The sequence below is a fragment of the Eriocheir sinensis genome, chromosome 5 (assembly GCF_024679095.1).
Source record: "Eriocheir sinensis breed Jianghai 21 chromosome 5, ASM2467909v1, whole genome shotgun sequence".
Taxonomy (NCBI): domain Eukaryota; kingdom Metazoa; phylum Arthropoda; class Malacostraca; order Decapoda; family Varunidae; genus Eriocheir; species Eriocheir sinensis.
Genome location: NC_066513.1, coordinates 8,159,169 through 8,176,123, shown reverse-complemented (window position 1 = coordinate 8,176,123; position 16,955 = coordinate 8,159,169). Strand labels below are relative to the sequence as shown.

General features: G+C 43.2%; 1 protein-coding gene across 7 annotated transcripts in view; it reads right to left on the bottom strand.

The window, feature by feature from the left end:
* Positions 1-325: 325 nt before the first annotated feature.
* Positions 326-16,955, bottom strand: part of LOC126984002 (protein sidekick-1-like) — a gene marked incomplete at its 3' end in the record, with an annotated part of 95,324 nt that continues 78,694 nt past the window's right edge. For all 7 annotated transcript variants that reach the window (XM_050837300.1, XM_050837335.1, XM_050837307.1 and 4 more), the window contains 5 exon segments: positions 326-497; positions 7,562-7,758; positions 11,462-11,622; positions 11,762-11,834; positions 16,124-16,347. In XM_050837300.1, coding sequence (XP_050693257.1) covers positions 326-497; positions 7,562-7,758; positions 11,462-11,622; positions 11,762-11,834; positions 16,124-16,347 — 827 coding nt within the window.

Sequence of the window (16,955 nt, the reverse complement as noted above, 5' to 3'; positions counted from 1 at the left end):
AGATGGAGTGAAGATATTGGTTATATTTGCCATTATGTAGATAATTTGCAAAGGGGTGAGTTTGATGAGAAAACATTAATTTACGAGACCTCAATCCAGCACAAGAGCACTCGCGGCACGTCAGCATCAGTGACCGAGTAGAACTACCTTTACTTATTATTAATTTGCAATGACCAACCGGCAGATATCAGGCAGATGTTAACCTGACTCTTGAGACACCGTTTAGGGGCCAGGGCTCATCGCCATCCACCTGCTTCACTTTGGCCGCGTTCCATTATTTAAATCGATGACTCGTCACCTCAGCGAAAGCAACAATGCCACTCACCTGCTGCAGCTTGGCCGCAATGTACATTTTCGGAGAGTCAACTGAACTGCTCTTGCTAGTTGTGTTTTTTTCCTCGCTATCCACGAGGGCGAGCGCTATATTCATGAGGTTCTGCTCCAAGTTCCTTTGCGGCACCCCTGTCCCATCCTGCTGCACCATCACGTAGTGCGACCTGAGGGAGAGAAGGGAGATTAGTGCCCAGCGGAGTGGACGGTTAGGCGAGGTACGTCTGTCACTCCTACCTTAACGTGTGTAACTCACGTTGCTCCCAAGCCGGCGCCTACATTTTTGGTTTATCCTTTCACTGTGATTCCCTGTGTAAGTAACAATCCTCTTTCTCTGCCATTGGATTTACATTTTGTTTATTTTCATCCCATGGCTGAATACTTCCAGAAAACCATTATGATTATAATGATTATAATGATTATCCTCATAACACACACACACACACACACACACACACACACACACACACACACACACACACACAAGGAGATGATTATAAATTGGAGTGGAAAACTAAAAGGTATATAACAATATACAGACACATATTTAAGAAAAATATGAGACTAGAGGAAAGAGTTCATGCAGATGAGGAAAATAGTGAGCGAAGCAAAGCAGAGGAACGAAGAAAGAGCAATCAGAAAGAGTTAAAAAAGGAGAGTTTTTTGGGGGGGAGGAGAATGCGAAACGATAGAGTGATGAAATGGTGGATTAAGAAGAGGGAGGAAAATAACAATTAAATAGCAACAAAATAAGAAAGAGAAGGGAACGAAATAGCTTACGTTAATGTACTCTAATGTCGACGGACTTATATAAAAAAAAAATCTAGAATTAAAAATCTACCTGAACAAAGCTAAACCAGATGTAATGTGAACCACTGAAACAAAACTAATAAAAGGAATAGAATTGGTGGGAATAGACCAGTGCAATTATAACATATATAGAAAAGACAGAATGGGGAAGAGTGGTGGAGGGGTAATGATATAGGTCAAAACGGATTTAAAAGTGTTAAAAGTGAGAACTGGACCAGGTAATAATAAAATTTTAAGTGTTCTATTACAATGGAAATATTTCCTGTCAACATATTTATTTCAAATTCTGTCTGTATGGATAAAATAGGCCCTAAATTCAGCTATGGTAATATTTTTTTCTTCAAGTAAAATAGTATATATGGTATAAAATATGGATTAAAGTTGAGGAAAAATCACGTGACTTGGAAACGGGTGCTGATTGATCGTGACGTCACAAGGTACGTCGGGAGGCCGCCAACATAATGTTTCTCCGAGATTTCGTGTTGTGGTGTATGTTTCTAGTGGCTAGCAATGCCTGGAGACGTAACCCGCAGTCGTTGGTGCTTCGTGCCAATGTGCAAGAGTACGGACAAAAGTACTCCACGGAAGATATTTCTGCCTGTGCCAGTGAATCCTGCAGTAAGGAAAAATTGGTGACTGGCTGTTCGACGACAGCTCCCAGTGCGCCAAATAGGTTCCAACAGTCTGCCCCGATCCAGATTAGGTTCCTCCATTGTTTTCTCTAGGTTAGGTTAGGTAAGTTTCCCTCGTACTAATATCAAGTCAACCTTAATTATTCTCTTTAGTTTCCCCAAGGACTAACTTTTCATCGTGAACTCAACTCTTCTCTCTACTGTCACGTCCTCTGATTTTAAAATATTGGTCTGCATTCGTTTTCTTCTTATTCATCTCTCTCTCTCTGACGTTCCTGAGCCATTGTTTTCTCTAGGTTAGGCTAGGTAAGTTTCCCTCATACTAACATAAATTCAACCTTGATTATTCTCTTTAGTTCCTCCTCGGACTAACTTTTAATCGCGAACTCAACTATTCTCTCCACCTCAGTACTGTCTCGTCCTATGATAATGAAGCCCGATCAGAAAGTAATGACAATGACATCACATATTTCGATGGTATGAAGGAAAATCAAAACCGGGGCTTACATTCTTTCAAAGTACTACCCTCCTGTCTCTATGCAGCGTTCCATCATCCTCCGCCATTTCATGAAGCAGTCACGGAACTCAGAAGCCGGTATACCTCGAAGCTCTGAATTTACTGTTTGTGCCAGATCTTGGATGCGTTGTAATTGCTTCCCAGCGATCACAGCTTTAATCTTTGGGAATAACCAAAACTAGCAGGGAACAAGGTCAGGTGAGTAGGGTGGATGGTGGAGAAGAGAGATGCCTTGTTGCTCCAGGTACACCAGAGTGAGTCGAGCTCTGTGGGGTGCAGCATTTTCGTAGTGCAACAAGAGGCGCGATCGGCGGCGGGTTGGTGCGGACTTGGTCTGATGTGCCAGGACTTGCAGAAGGAACTGGTCGGTGTATTACTGGGCTGTGATAGTAGACTGTTGGGGCATCACATCTTCACACTTTGGTTCTTGTGAATTGAATAAGATGGTGAAAAGGCGCTTCCGACTGTGAAATGCTACCTTCAAAATTTGAGGTCGATGCTCTTCATCCTCAACCACACCATGTTGGAATGCTTGTCTCGAGTGGTGAAGGAAGGAATCCAACACTCATCTCAAGTGGCAACAACCGAAAGCCGTTCCGTGCCATTTGGCTCAAATTCCGCTATCCAGAGACGACAAATCTGCAACTGTTCGATCTTCTGATCTTCCGTCAGCAAATGGGGTATCCATCGGGCACACTTCTTCCTCAGCCCTAAGTGTTCATGCACGATGTCATGTGCACTCCCATAAGTTACGCCAAGCTCCAAGGATAAGAACCGAAGAGTTGCAGTTGGATCTTCGTCAATGATGGACCGCGCAAGGACCATGTTTGCTTCGGTCACAGATGTCCGAGGGCGTTCAGAGCGATGTTCATCTTTCAGTTCAGTTTTTTCCGGCTGTGAAAGCGCGAATCCAGCGGGAAACAGTTTCAAGTGATGAAGTAGATTCAGGATAAACTTGCAACAATTCCCTTCGAATCTCTGTTGCCTTCTTCCCCAGTTTCCACCTAGTGAACCTACAGCCTTCTTTCGAGAAATCCATTGTTTCCGGTCACAGAGCAAAACCAAGACTGACGCATTCGCACATTACAACAAGACAAGACAAGCCAGAGAAGCGGCGATAGATTCTCAAACATGTCAGCACAGGCAACACTCCATTCCTCTAGCTCCGCTCCTTCCCAGCCCTCAAGGTTTTCGTGTTACGGCAACAACTGTCATTACTTTCTGATCACCCTTTGGCTACATTCGTCGTCTTATTATTCATCTCTCTCTCTCTCTCTCTCTCTCTCTCTCTCTCTCTCTCTGTCAATAAACATATATACTTTCCAGTGTGTTCATACATGCACCCTCTGAGAACCTATAGCCCATTATTCAAGGATAAGTTTTGAGGTACTCTACAGAGCAGAGGCGAATCGGTTGATTTCATTCCCATTTTATTAATATAACATATTTCTAACACTCTTAAGGTGTTCAGTAAACACCTATAACATACCAGTTGGGCGCAGTTTGGAGCTGGAGTGGCCATAGCTGATAAAAAAAAAACAATGGTAAATACTGGTACTGTCGTCTGCTGTACTCCACTACAGCCTGATGGCGTCACGAGCTAATGGTGGCTTCTCTACGTGAGATGAGAAAAAAATGAGATATCTCTCCAATATCCAGTCAACTAGCGATTTATAGGACGTAATATGTGCACTAGGTCATCATCGGTACGTGGCATAATGCATTTCTAGGCTCTTCCCAGAACCGGAAGCATGTCCATTGAAATGCGGTGAAAAACTGACAGTAATGGTGACAAATGTGTCCCCACACACAGCAAGTTGGACTAATGAAATTTATAACAACCTGTTAGAATGTACAAGTAAAACGTTAGAGGATATCATTAGAAATACCAAGAATGTAATTCTAGCAGAGGACTTCAACTGTAATAATGTCAAATGGGAAAAATTTGGAGTGGAGGTGAAGAAAATACATGGGGAGCTAAATTATTAGAATTGTTCACAGAAAACTTCATGACACAATGGGTAAAGGAAGATACAAGATTTAGAGGAGAGGATGAACCAGTAAGATTTTTTTTTTTTTTTTTTTTTTTGTTTTTTTATTTGCGCATCTGCATGGTGGGGGGGGATGGGATGGTCCGGGCGTCTTCGATGGGAGGTGGATGGTCAGCCCCAGCAGCCCAGCTCGCAGGCAGGCGTATAGAGGCGCCATCTTGCATTGGCTCATGCTGCCCCCTGCCCCTCGTTCTGATTCTTGGACGGCTTCTGGCTAGAGTCGGGGTTGATGGTGGGTGGTCTTCAGGACAGTGGGTGGGGTTTTAAGCACTCGGCGGTGACTGAATGACTTAATTTTCACCAAAGGAACTTGTTGAGTGAAGTGCAACACGAGTGCCCACTTGGAAAAGTGAACATGAAGTGTTACAAACAGAAATTGCCGAAAAATGTGAAGGAATTTAATTAGAAAACCATAAAGCGAAAAGAAAGAGTTACAATGAAGCTAAGTATAATGAATTGAGATTTATAAAAGTATAAATTGGTCAGAAATGTAAAAAGATGAAAAAAAAAACTACAACAAAAATATGAATACGTCCTTCCTTAAAACTTATAATGAAGGTGTGGTGAAGTGGGTACCCCATTATGTAATTAAGAAAAGAGGAAAAAAAGTGGTTTAATGCAAGAAGTCTGGAAACAAAGAAGAAGAAAAACTATATAACATGGAGAAACATAAAAAGAAGGAATGCCATAAATAGGGAAAGCTATAGACCAGCTAAAAATTGTTACACCAAAGTGAGAGGAGAAGAAAGTATGGAAAGAATATAATGGAAACACGTAAGGAGAACCCAAAACTATTTTTTTATAGACATAAATAAGAAATTGAGGAAAAAAAGAATCTGTGAATGTGATCGAAGTGGGTGACCAAGTCTGTGAGGATACAAAGGAAATCTGTGTATTAAACGAAAACTTTCAGAAAGTATTTACTCAAAAAACAGAATTTGAAAAGAGGAATGAAGAGAGAAGTGTCAAAAAAATGGAAAACTTAAAAGCTGACTGAGAGGAGATACTGGGGCTATTAAAATCACTATAGATGGTAGGAAGGCAATGGGTCCAGATGAAATATGAGATAAAGTACTAAAAGAGTGCAATGAACAGTTAATAAAACCAATTCATGATATTATAAATTGTTCAATAAAAAAAACGGTCCCAGTACAGTGGAAAGGGGCACATGTGGTCCCATTATATTCAAGAGAGGAAACAAAAAGCCTATGATCAATAGACAGTTCTGCATATTTTTGGACCTAAAAAGGCATTTGATAAAGTTCCACATAATGGACTTCAGTGGAAATTTGAAAATAGAGGTGGATTGGGAAGAAAAATGACAATTGATGAAAAAAAAAAAACAGCAAAATGGGAAATCAGAACTGTTTTGAAAGATGAGATATCGGAATGGAGATCGGTCAGAGGTGGAGTTCTTATATATATATATATATATATATATATATATATATATATATATATATATATATATATATATATATATATATATATATATATATATATATATATATATATATATATATATATATATATATATAAACGATATGCCAGAAAAGGTAAAGGGTTATATGAATATGTTTGCAGATGACGCCAGACTGCTTAGAAAAATAAGAGATGAGGATGATTTTAACAAAGAGCAGGAATATTTAAGTGAGATACATAAATGGAATAAATAATTGGAACTCGAGTTTAATGAAAAGTGTCACACAATGAAAATGGGCAAGATTAAAAATAGACCAAGTGAAGTGTAAAAGATGGGAGGGACAATCATCGAAACAGTGAAGGAAGAGATTAAAATACAATATATAAAGACACGAGAAGCACATAAACAAAATATTTGGAAAAACATATAATTTGCTGCAAATATTAGAGTGGCATTTCACTACTTGAATGGGGACATGATGAAGAAAATAATAACATTGTCTAGACAAAGGCTAGAGTATGAAGCAGTTTTTTTGGTCACTATACAAGAAAAGGGACAAAAAGGAAACCTGAAAGGATTTAAAAGATTTAGATGGTCCCAAAACCATCAAGTATGTCAAACAAAACTAGATTAGAGAATATGGGCTTGCCAACACTGGAAAAAAGAAGAGAACGAGAGACCTGATAGCGTTGTACAGGAATACAAGTGGAATGGTAGTGCTGGATAGAACTTATTTAATCGAGATAAATGGGAAGAGGCAACCAAGAGGACACAGATAAACTGAGAAAGAGACTTGTTTGAAAGACAAAGATGTGTGGTGTGTGAATACATGGAATGGACTTAGCAAATACATTGTTGAAACAAGCAGTGTCAATAAAATTAAAGAAAAGCTGGACAAATATAGATTGGGTGACTGGACTGTCCGAGCTTGAGCTCAGGCCTTGTATAGGTAAATATATAAATACACACACACACACACACACACACACCACTGACATCAAACTGACGCGGGGCCAACACGTCAGCTCCCTAATAAGTCAGCCACAAACCAACTACACCTCCTCCGAAGACTGAAGAAGCTGGGGACACCCGTGCGTGAGCTGGCGAGTGTGTACTCCACCGTCGAACTCCCTCGTCTCACATACGCGACCCGGCTTGGTCATCTTCCCTCAACGCCACTCAACGCCATCAACTCGAGCGGGTGCAGAAAAGGGCGGTGCGGCTTATCCTGGGGACCGGCTACACCACCTACCAGGAGGCCCTCCCCGCCCTGCACCTCACCACCCTTCAGGCCCGCCACCAACACCTCCTCCAGCAGTTCGCCACCAAACTCATCCACCACCCACGACACAGGAACCCGCTTCCCCTTGTAACTCCCCCTCCCGCCACAATGTCCGACACCACAACAAGCTGCTCCCCATACTTGCGCGCACTGACAGATATAAGAAAAGTGTAATACCCACAATAGTGAAAATCCTGAGCACATAGACACTTTACTCCCAAGTTAATTTTAAGTTTGTAATTTTAATGATCTCCATATATAATATGAATATTTTCAGCTCTCGAGCTGCTTATCCATAAATAAACCGCACGTATATTATTATTATTATTATTATTATACACACACACACACACACACACACACACACACACACACACACACACACACACACAGACAACTCCCCCTCCGCCCCCACACACAGACGGACACACAACCCCCCCCCCCCTCCCACACACACAGACATGATTGATAAAATCATTTCTAAAGACGGGACACTGGGTAAGAACGCACACTCACCCGGGGGGGTTGGCGAGGAGGGGCAGCTGAATGGTAATGGTGGATCCAGTGGGCTCCCCAAGGTCCACTTCCTCTTCCAGGAAGCGTGGGGGGGCGGGGCGAGTCCAGACGTCACCCACCAATGTCTTTCCACAGCCCTCGTTGTTGCACGCCCGCACTTGAGCTGTGTATTTCGCTCCGGCTTCCAGGCCATCGAACTATAGCGGAGGGAACACTAGGGTCGGCTGAGCCAGCAGGTCATGAGCAGGAGCGGGCCAGCGGCAGAGAGGGTTGGGACCATGAGAAAGTCAGGAGTGGAAAGGGCCATTAACAGAAGAGGCCAGAAATAGGGGAGATACTAAAGCAGGGAAGGACTAGGAATGGAGTTCCAGGATACTTGCCGACAGAAGGTGACCCAAACCGTTGTGGACAAAACAAAAGAAAAGAAACAGGGCAAAGGAAAAATCGAAACCCAAAGCTTGCAGGGTTGTTTTAAGTCATTTCTAAACTGAGAATAAGAAGTAGAAAGCTGGGAATATAATGGAAAGAAGACAGTACGCGAGCTTATCATAGGAGTGGAGGGGATACAAAACTGAAGACAAGTGTTGACTCGTGTATACCTAGGTGGAGCCGGTGCATGGTGAAGCGAGTGATAAGTCTTGTCAATACCTAGGTGGAGCCGTTGCATGGGGAAGCGAGTGATAAGCCTTGTCAATACCTAGGTGGAGCCGTTGCATGGGGAAGCGAGTTATAAGCCTTGTCAATACCTAGGTGGAGCCGTTGCATGGGGAAGCGAGTGATAAGCCTTGTCAATACCTAGGTGGAGCCGTTGCATGGGGAAGCGAGTGATAAGCCTTGTCAATACCTAGGTGGAGCCGTTGCATGGGGAAGCGAGTGATAAGCCTTGTCAATACCTAGGTGGAGCCGTTGCATGGGGAAGCGAGTGATAAGCCTTGTCAATACCTAGGTGGAGCCGTTGCATGGGGAACCGAGTGATAAGCCTTGTCAATACTTAGGTGGAGCCGTTGCATGGTGAGGCGAGTGATAAGCCTTGTCAATACTTGGGTGGAGCCGTTGCATGGGGAAGCGAGTGGTAAGTCTTATTAATACCAAGGTGGATCTGTTGCATGGGGAAGCGAGTGATAAATCTTGTCAGTTTGGGGGCTTCTCCATTGTTCTTGACAGTGCAGTTGGCCTCAAAATTGCCGTATCTTTGACAATGGTAACATATGATTACATGGTATTTATCTCTCACAGTATACACTCCCCATTCTAGTTTTATCTTGTCATGATGCTTGTGGATCAGCTCTCTAACAGTTGGATCACATTTCAAAATATAGTGCATTGTGCCACCAGCAGCAGGCTTATTGAAAATCTCAATTTCCCCCTCAACTCCTGGAATCGAGTGTAGGAACACATTACTGTTCAACAGTCTCAATTATCTTATTCCCGGTCTCCTCCTTATGCACATTGCATTGTGCTAACTTGCTCTACATTTTCTAATTTCTGAGCTGCTTCATTCTTTATATTCTCATAATCAAAGTTCATAGCAATGTTACCTCCATTCGTGAACCATGAATCAGTAATCTGAATGCCTTGTAATGCCTGTAAGACTTCATTTTTCATCTCAGTAGCCTTTTTTATCTTGATCAGAGGCCTTCATGACAAGGAGATGCTTCTTCCTCCTCCGTTTTGCTACATCAGCCCAGCTGGCGCCAGCCGACTCTGCCTTGTCAGCGCAAAGCTCCCCAACCTCACCCAACTTCTCTTTCACACTGAGTGCTCGAGTTTCAGCTTCATCTTTAACAACTAATATTTCTTTCGATAATTCTTGCTTAAATTCATCCAATTGTTCCATAATGTCGGTTGCTAAAGATGCCTTGTGTAAGCATAGCGAACACACACAGTTTATTTTGGGTATATTTTCCTGCTTGACCCCTGTTAAATAAGCACACTTCACATGACACCATTTAGGGCACAAACATCATGCAATCCACTTATCGATTGAAAAGTCTTCACAGACGCAACACACGTCTCTCAGAGTCCTGCTCCTGCTGCTCGCCATTGTCGAATCAGCAGTTTCAAGAGCGCACACAAAACACGTGCATCCGCTCCCATTGTCAGTGGAACGCCAGCACTCCTCGGGCGAGCAGCCGGGTGGCCCTTCTACGGAGGCGAGGTGGACCCGTGGGGTCATCCTCGCTTAGGGCCACCCCTCCGTGGTCAAGTCGACCAGTCGGCTGCTCGCACGAGTACCGCTACGGGTGTCTGCTGGGCGCCTGCCCAGAGAGCCCGTGCCTCCGTCGCTGCTCGCCGGCTTTTACCCGTGGCTGTGGCGGCGGTGGAGACTTCCCTACCCCCGCCGCACGCCAGCGGCGGGTTCTCCCCTGCGACGGGCCGTCGCATAGACAAAGGCCCGTTCCCCCTTTTTAGGGGGTAAATCCTAAATCATCATCATCCCATTGTCACTCACTACCAGTAGTTCGAACATATGAAGAACATCAACCATATATGAGTGGAAGATAGTAAGTGTAGCAACAGTCTGCAGGGAGAAGCTTGGAGATGCTGAGATGTAAGGGACAGCTGAGAGGACTAGCTTTTTACTCTCGTGTCTAGTAGTGTGGTTAAATAGGAGGGACACAAAGAGAACAACATTCATAGAAGCGCTAGATAGACTATAAGTGAAGCAACAGCCTACAGTGAGAAGCTTGGGGAAATTCAGATACAAGGAGAGAGTTGAGGGCCAGAGTGGCCTATGCCTTTCTTGTTTAGTAGTTTATTCAGTGTAAGTTAGAAGCCATCATAAATGTAAATGGTGTGCACTCCACTTTGAAGAGAGCTTGATCGTTGTGAAGAGGTAGAGAGGTTTAGTGGACTCTCTTATAATTACTTCCTTTCGTTGTTAAATGGTGATATTATTTAGTATGTAGGACGAAATATTGAAGCTTTTAGTCAATTCTCCCATTATGAAACATAAAAGAGCCTGAATTAAAAGTTTTGGGCAGCAAGACCATGGCATGCAGCTGGCAAGTGCAGATACATGAAAAAAAGCGATAAAAGGCAGTAAGGAAAGGAACACTGCTGGGAATCTTTGAAAGGGAAGGAACACTGTGAGGGACTTTAATGAGGGAAGGAACACTGCTGGGAATCTTAGAGAGGGAAGGAACACTGTAAGGGACTTTAATGAGGGAAGGAACACTGCTGGGAATCTTAGAGAGGGAAGGAACACTGTAAGGGACTTTAATGAGGGAAGGAACACTGTGGGAAATTTACTGATTAAAGGAACACTGTCGGGGACTTTACTGAGGGAAGGAACACTGTTGGGGACTTTACTGAGGAAGGGAACACTGCGGTAACCTTTACAGAGGGAAGGTACATTGCTGGGGACTTTACTGAGGGAAGGAACACTGCTGGGAACTTTACTGAGGAAGGGAACTCTGCGAGAGACTTTACTGAGGGAGGATATATAGCGGGGGACTTTAAGAATATGATTAATATGGGGATTACATCATTGCCATTCACATCTGTCCACCAATCACACGTCTCATCTACACCAGGCTGTCCACCAATCACACTCCTCGTCCGTGATTACGTCACTGAACACACTAAGCTGTCGACCAATCACACGCCTCGTCCGTCATTACGTCACTGAACACACCAGGCTGTCCACCAATTACACGCCTCGTTCGTGATTACGTCACTCAACACACCAGGCTGTCCACCAATCACACGCCTCGCCCGTCATTACGTCACTGAACACAACAGGCTGTCCACCAATCACACGCCTCGTCCGTCATTACGCCACTCAACACACCAAGCTGTCCACCAGTCACACGCCTCGCCCGTCATTACGTCACTGAACATACCAGGCTGTCCACAAATCACACGCTCCAGATCGCCTCATACTAGGCAGCTTCAAACCTGAGCCGTTGTTATGTTTGCGATTTTGTTCCATTGAGGGCTGTCGGTGGAGCTGTTTGCGCGACGGAGGGAAACGTTGTAGAAGGTGGTAATACCCGTGTCGATCTTAGGTGTTTGCCACGACACGGTGAGCCACGACACAGTGGCGTTTAGTCCCACGACTTGCGATGGTACCGAGAACAGAGACAGGCAAGGAGGTGAGCTTTGTGTGGGGGTGAGGGGTCAAGGGATCTTCACACTCTCTGCTACTGCCAGATGCATGTACAAAGAGGGGAGGCAAGGAAGGGAAGGGAGTCTTACCTCCCAGTATGGTGGTGGCCATCACTGTAGACTCATCACCGAACTCTGCCACTCCTCTGTTCTTCCCTTGAACCTGAAAACGACAAAACCATGTTAGTACACACACACACACACACACACACACACACACACACACACACGGCCCGGTAGCTGACACGGCCCGGTAGCTCAGTAGATAGAGCGTCTGCCTCACAACCAGAAGGACCGGGGTTCGATTCCCTGGCCGGGTGAAGATAAGTTGGGTTTATCTTCTTTCACGTGTAGCCCCTGTTCACCTAGCAGTGAGTAGGCACGCGACGTAAAGCAAGGAGTTGTGACTTCGTTGTCGCGGTGTGTTGTGTGTGTGGTCTCAGTCCTACCCAAAATCGGTACTGTGAGCTCTGTGCTCTTCCGTAGGGGAACGGCTGGCTGTCTCGAGAGAGACCCGCAGCAGACCAAGAGGTGAATTACACACACACACACACACACACACACACACACAGGAGACCTAATACTATTGTACATTAACATAAGTGGAATAGACGTGTGGGATATAAATGATTTAATCGAAATAGAAGGGAGGAGATAACTAAGAGGACACAGTAAGAAATTGAAAGAGGACTTGTTTTAAAGACATAAAGAAATACTGTTTTCCATACAGGAGTGTAGATACATGGAATGGACTAAGTAATGACATTGTTGAGTGGGTAGAGTCCAGATAATGAAGGACAAGTTGGACAAATATTGATTGAGAGACAGGACTGTCCGAGCTTGAGCTCAGTCCCTGTATTCTACAAATAGGTAAATACACACACACACACACACACACACACACACACACACACACACACACAAACAAACGTATACTCGTATGGAGTATGCATCTCACGTGTGGGGGTCTCCACTCACATAGCTCTCTTGGACAGAGTGGAGTCTAAGTCTCTTCGTCTCATCAGCTCTCCTCCTCTTACTGATAGTCTTCTACCTCTTAAATTCCGCTGCCATGTTGCCTCTCTCTCTATCTTCTATTGATATTTTCACGCTGACATCTCTTTTGAACTTGCTAACTGCATGCCTTCCCCCCTCCCGCGGCCCCGCTGCACACGACTCTTTACCCTTGCTCATCCCTATACTATCCAAACCCCTTATGCAAGAGTTAACCAGCATCTTCACTCCTTCATCCCTTACACTGGTAAACTCTAGAACAGCCTTCCTTTGTCTGTATTTCCTCCTGCCTATGACTTGTTCTCTTTCAAGAAGAGTGTATCAAGACACCTCGCCACCCAAAATTGACCTCTCTTTTAGCCACTCTACTATTTTCTGTTGTTGGGAGCGGCAAGTAGCGAGCTTTTTTTATATACTGTTTTTGTTGCCCTTGAGCCGGCTTTGTTGTAACACACACACACACACACACACACACACACACATACCCACACACTCAAAGTACTGAAGGTGGAAGGACTAATGGAAGGTCTGGACGTGAGGAAGGCACTTGGACCCGGTGGTGTGTCAGGCTGGGTCTTAACCCTACAAGCTCCGAGGGTGGCCACTTCTGGCCACCCCTCAGGCACTTCGATCAAAACGATACACTTTTTTTTATTATCAAGTGTAAAAGAAAAACAGTCCTACAGATAAACGCAGAAAATACCCTAGATTAACATGTGATATCAATAAGAACCACATGAATCCTCGTTATTTTGCTACACACGAATATTTCGAGAAACCGACGCCAGTCATTTTGAAACACAGTCGATAAATTATGGAAAGCGTTCAAACGGCTGCCGACTGTCAGATGTACAATAACCTATACGATACGACGATACTATTACTGTTACAAGTATATATATATATATATATATATATATATATATATATATATATATATATATATATATATATATATATATATATATATATATATATATATATATATATATATATATATATATATATATATATATATATATATATATATATATATATATATATATATATATATATATATATATATATATATATATATATACATATATATATATATATATATATATATATATATAACTGCATGTTTTGCATTTTTTTTGTTAATAAAGCTTTAGCTGCTACACTAAACAGACCAACAAACAAACTGTCTTTGTTGTCGAGGAAGTAGCCTAATCGTGAAAACATAATGAAAACTAAGTAGCTACTCTACGGTTTCAGAGCTGGTTATCTTTCCGCTTTATTTCTCCCCATAATGGAAAAAAAATGAAGATATATGATTAGTTAACTAGACAAATTATTGGTACGATTTTGATGGGGTGATTTTTTTTTCTTGAATGTCAAAATGAGGATATAAAAATGGAAATGCAAGTTGACTGATTGATTGTGTCTTATTCTCCGTCTTTCCTGCCCTGGTTATTTAGGTATTTATTTTTATTATCACGATGTAACGAATCGTTCTTCTAAGGGTATTTGCAATGTCTGTAGTGTAATATTTGTGATCCTTATCTCCGTATAAAAGCTCTCACTGTCCGCGCCGCCCCAGCAATGGATAAAATTGTTTCCGGTCAACCTGTTTCCACCCCCTTGATGTATCAGAAACTTACTAATAAATAAAAAAAAAAGGTAATTCAAAGGCTCTCCACCATGGATGTGTCCGTGTTGATTTTCCTAAATAATAAAATCAACAGCGAGGTAGCTACATACATTGACATTTGCCGAGTGGAGATGTATCCATTCTTCCTCCAAGCCTGTGACGAGCGGCAGAGGGAGGGAGGGAAGGAGAGAGGTAGGTCAGCTTTTTTCACTCATTATTCAATATTGTTTGTTTGATTCGGTACCAGTACTGAGTGTTCATGAGCGTTATCATTGTTCAGATAAATGAGTACGATGCTAGGTGTTAGAAGCGCGAAAATTTGAAAACATCGGAGCTTATAGGGTTAAGAGAGTGCAGTAATAAGCAACTAGCTGATAAGATACAGTGCGGCATAGTCAGCTCTTTAGTTGAAAGTAAGGTCCAAGCAGATTGGAGGTTAGCAGATACTATACTAATTCAAAAGGAGGATGCCTCGAAGACCCTAGCTGGGAACTACAGGCCAATCTCTTTGACAAATCTGATAGCGCAGATCTGTGAAAGGCTGCAGATGAACGATTAATGGATGGACTACCTGGAGAGACAGAACAGATTGACGGACAAACAGTATGGCTTTCGAGGAGGGCAATCTTGTACAATGAACCTGATGTGCTTTTACTAACGAGTGACTGACATAGTGCAGGAAAGGGAAGGTTGGGCTGATGGAATTTATATAGACATATAGAAAGCATTCGATAGGGTGCCACATAAGAGACTGCTGTGGAAGATGAAGTGTATTGGAGGACTTGGAGGACGACTCTTGAGATGGAAGAAGGACTTTTTTGGAAAATAGGGAAATGAGGACGGTGATCAGGAGTGTGAGGTCCTCTTGGGGGAAAGTGATCGGTGGAGTCCCACAGGGGTCGGTGCTGGCTCTGGTCATGTTTGCAATCTACGTCAACGACATGGGGGAGGGAGTGAACAGCTAAATGAGTTTGTTTGCTGATGATGCCAAGTTGCTGAGGAAGATTGGAAGTGAAGAGGACTGCCAAGCACTGCAACAGGATCTGGACAGGATATGATAGTGGAATCGTATATGGGAAATGGAATTTAACACAAGAAAGTGCAGTGTGATGGAATTTGGAAAACACAAAACAAATTTTTAGGATGGAAAAGGACCTGGGAGTTGCTGTATTAGATAAGTCTTTTGCCAGAGAAAATTAAACAGTTGTAGGTGACACATACAACCTGGTGAGAAACATAAAAATTGCTTTTCAATATCTGGATAAGGAGAGGATAAAATAACTTATTGTAACCATGATAGTACGTCCAAAATTGTAATACGCTGCAGTAATATGGCCAGCGAGTACAAAGATAAATACCATAAGGAAGGTAGAGAGGAATCATAGGGCAGTAACAAAGCTGGTTCCAGGACTAAGAGAATTGACATACGAAGAGAGATTGAAGCAGCTGAACCGAACACTAAAATAGAGGAGGGAGAGAGGAGATCTGATTGCGGTATGTGCGGTGCTGAGTGGGATGGAAAAAGTGAACAAAGAAGATCTAATAATGTGGGATACAAGATAATCAAGAGGCAATGGAAGGAAGCTGAAAAAGGAAGCCTGTAGAAGACACATAGAGAATAACAGTTTTCCACAAAGAGTGTTGGAGGCCTAGAACGGCCTGGACAAAGATGTGGTCCACGTAAAGATGATTAATAATTTTAAGGCCAAATTGGATTACAGTAGATAAAGACGGGACAGTACCAGCGTAGCTACTCCCCCGTATACAACAATTAGGTAAATACAACTAGGTAAATACACACTAACCTTGATGGTGTATGAAGTGTTGGCTTTAAGGTTGTTTATAAGATATTTTTTCTCTAGTCCCACTGTTTGCTGTTTCCATCCTGTGGTCAGTCCTTGACCTACCCAGGACACTTTGAAGGACTCGAGCTCTCCTTTACGGGGGTTGTCACTAGGGTTATCCCAAGTCACCAGCAGAGAACTCTCGTTTGCCACCTCCGTTCGCAGACTGGTCACTTTCCCAGGTTCTGTGAGGCAGCAGTGGAGTCACCTGTCATTTGCAGTGTTAGAGGCACGTGTGAGTCATGATGTGCACCTTGTTCTAATGCTAATGGTTAGAATAGACGCCCGCCGCTTCAAACTAACAATTTTTAGTCATCACCGAGTGGCCTAAGACTACTTACATGCTGCCCTGAAGACCACCTATCAACTCGGACTCTAGATTTTTTCTAAATGAGGATCAAAGATGAACTCCGGGGGCCAGTATGAGCCTAGCAAGATGGCACCACTATAAAGGCCTACCTGTAACATAACAGGCTGTAGCCGACCATCAGGCTCCAGCAAGAAAGCTTACCATTGCCATAGGCGGTGCATAAAACAATGGCGTGGGTCTTGGTCTCGGTTTGGAAGTTAGTTATAGGTTAGCTTAGGTCAGGTTTGTGTGTGTGTGTGTGTGTGTGTGTGTGTGTGTGTGTGTGTGTGTGTGTGTGTGTAAACACCTTATTTAGCCTACCCTAACTCACTCCAAAACCAACACAAGACCTGAGCCAAAATGTTTTATCCATCCTTGTATCCACTGTAACACTTACCTCTCAGTAACGTTTCTTGTCTTCGACCATTTCCCTTACTGTACACA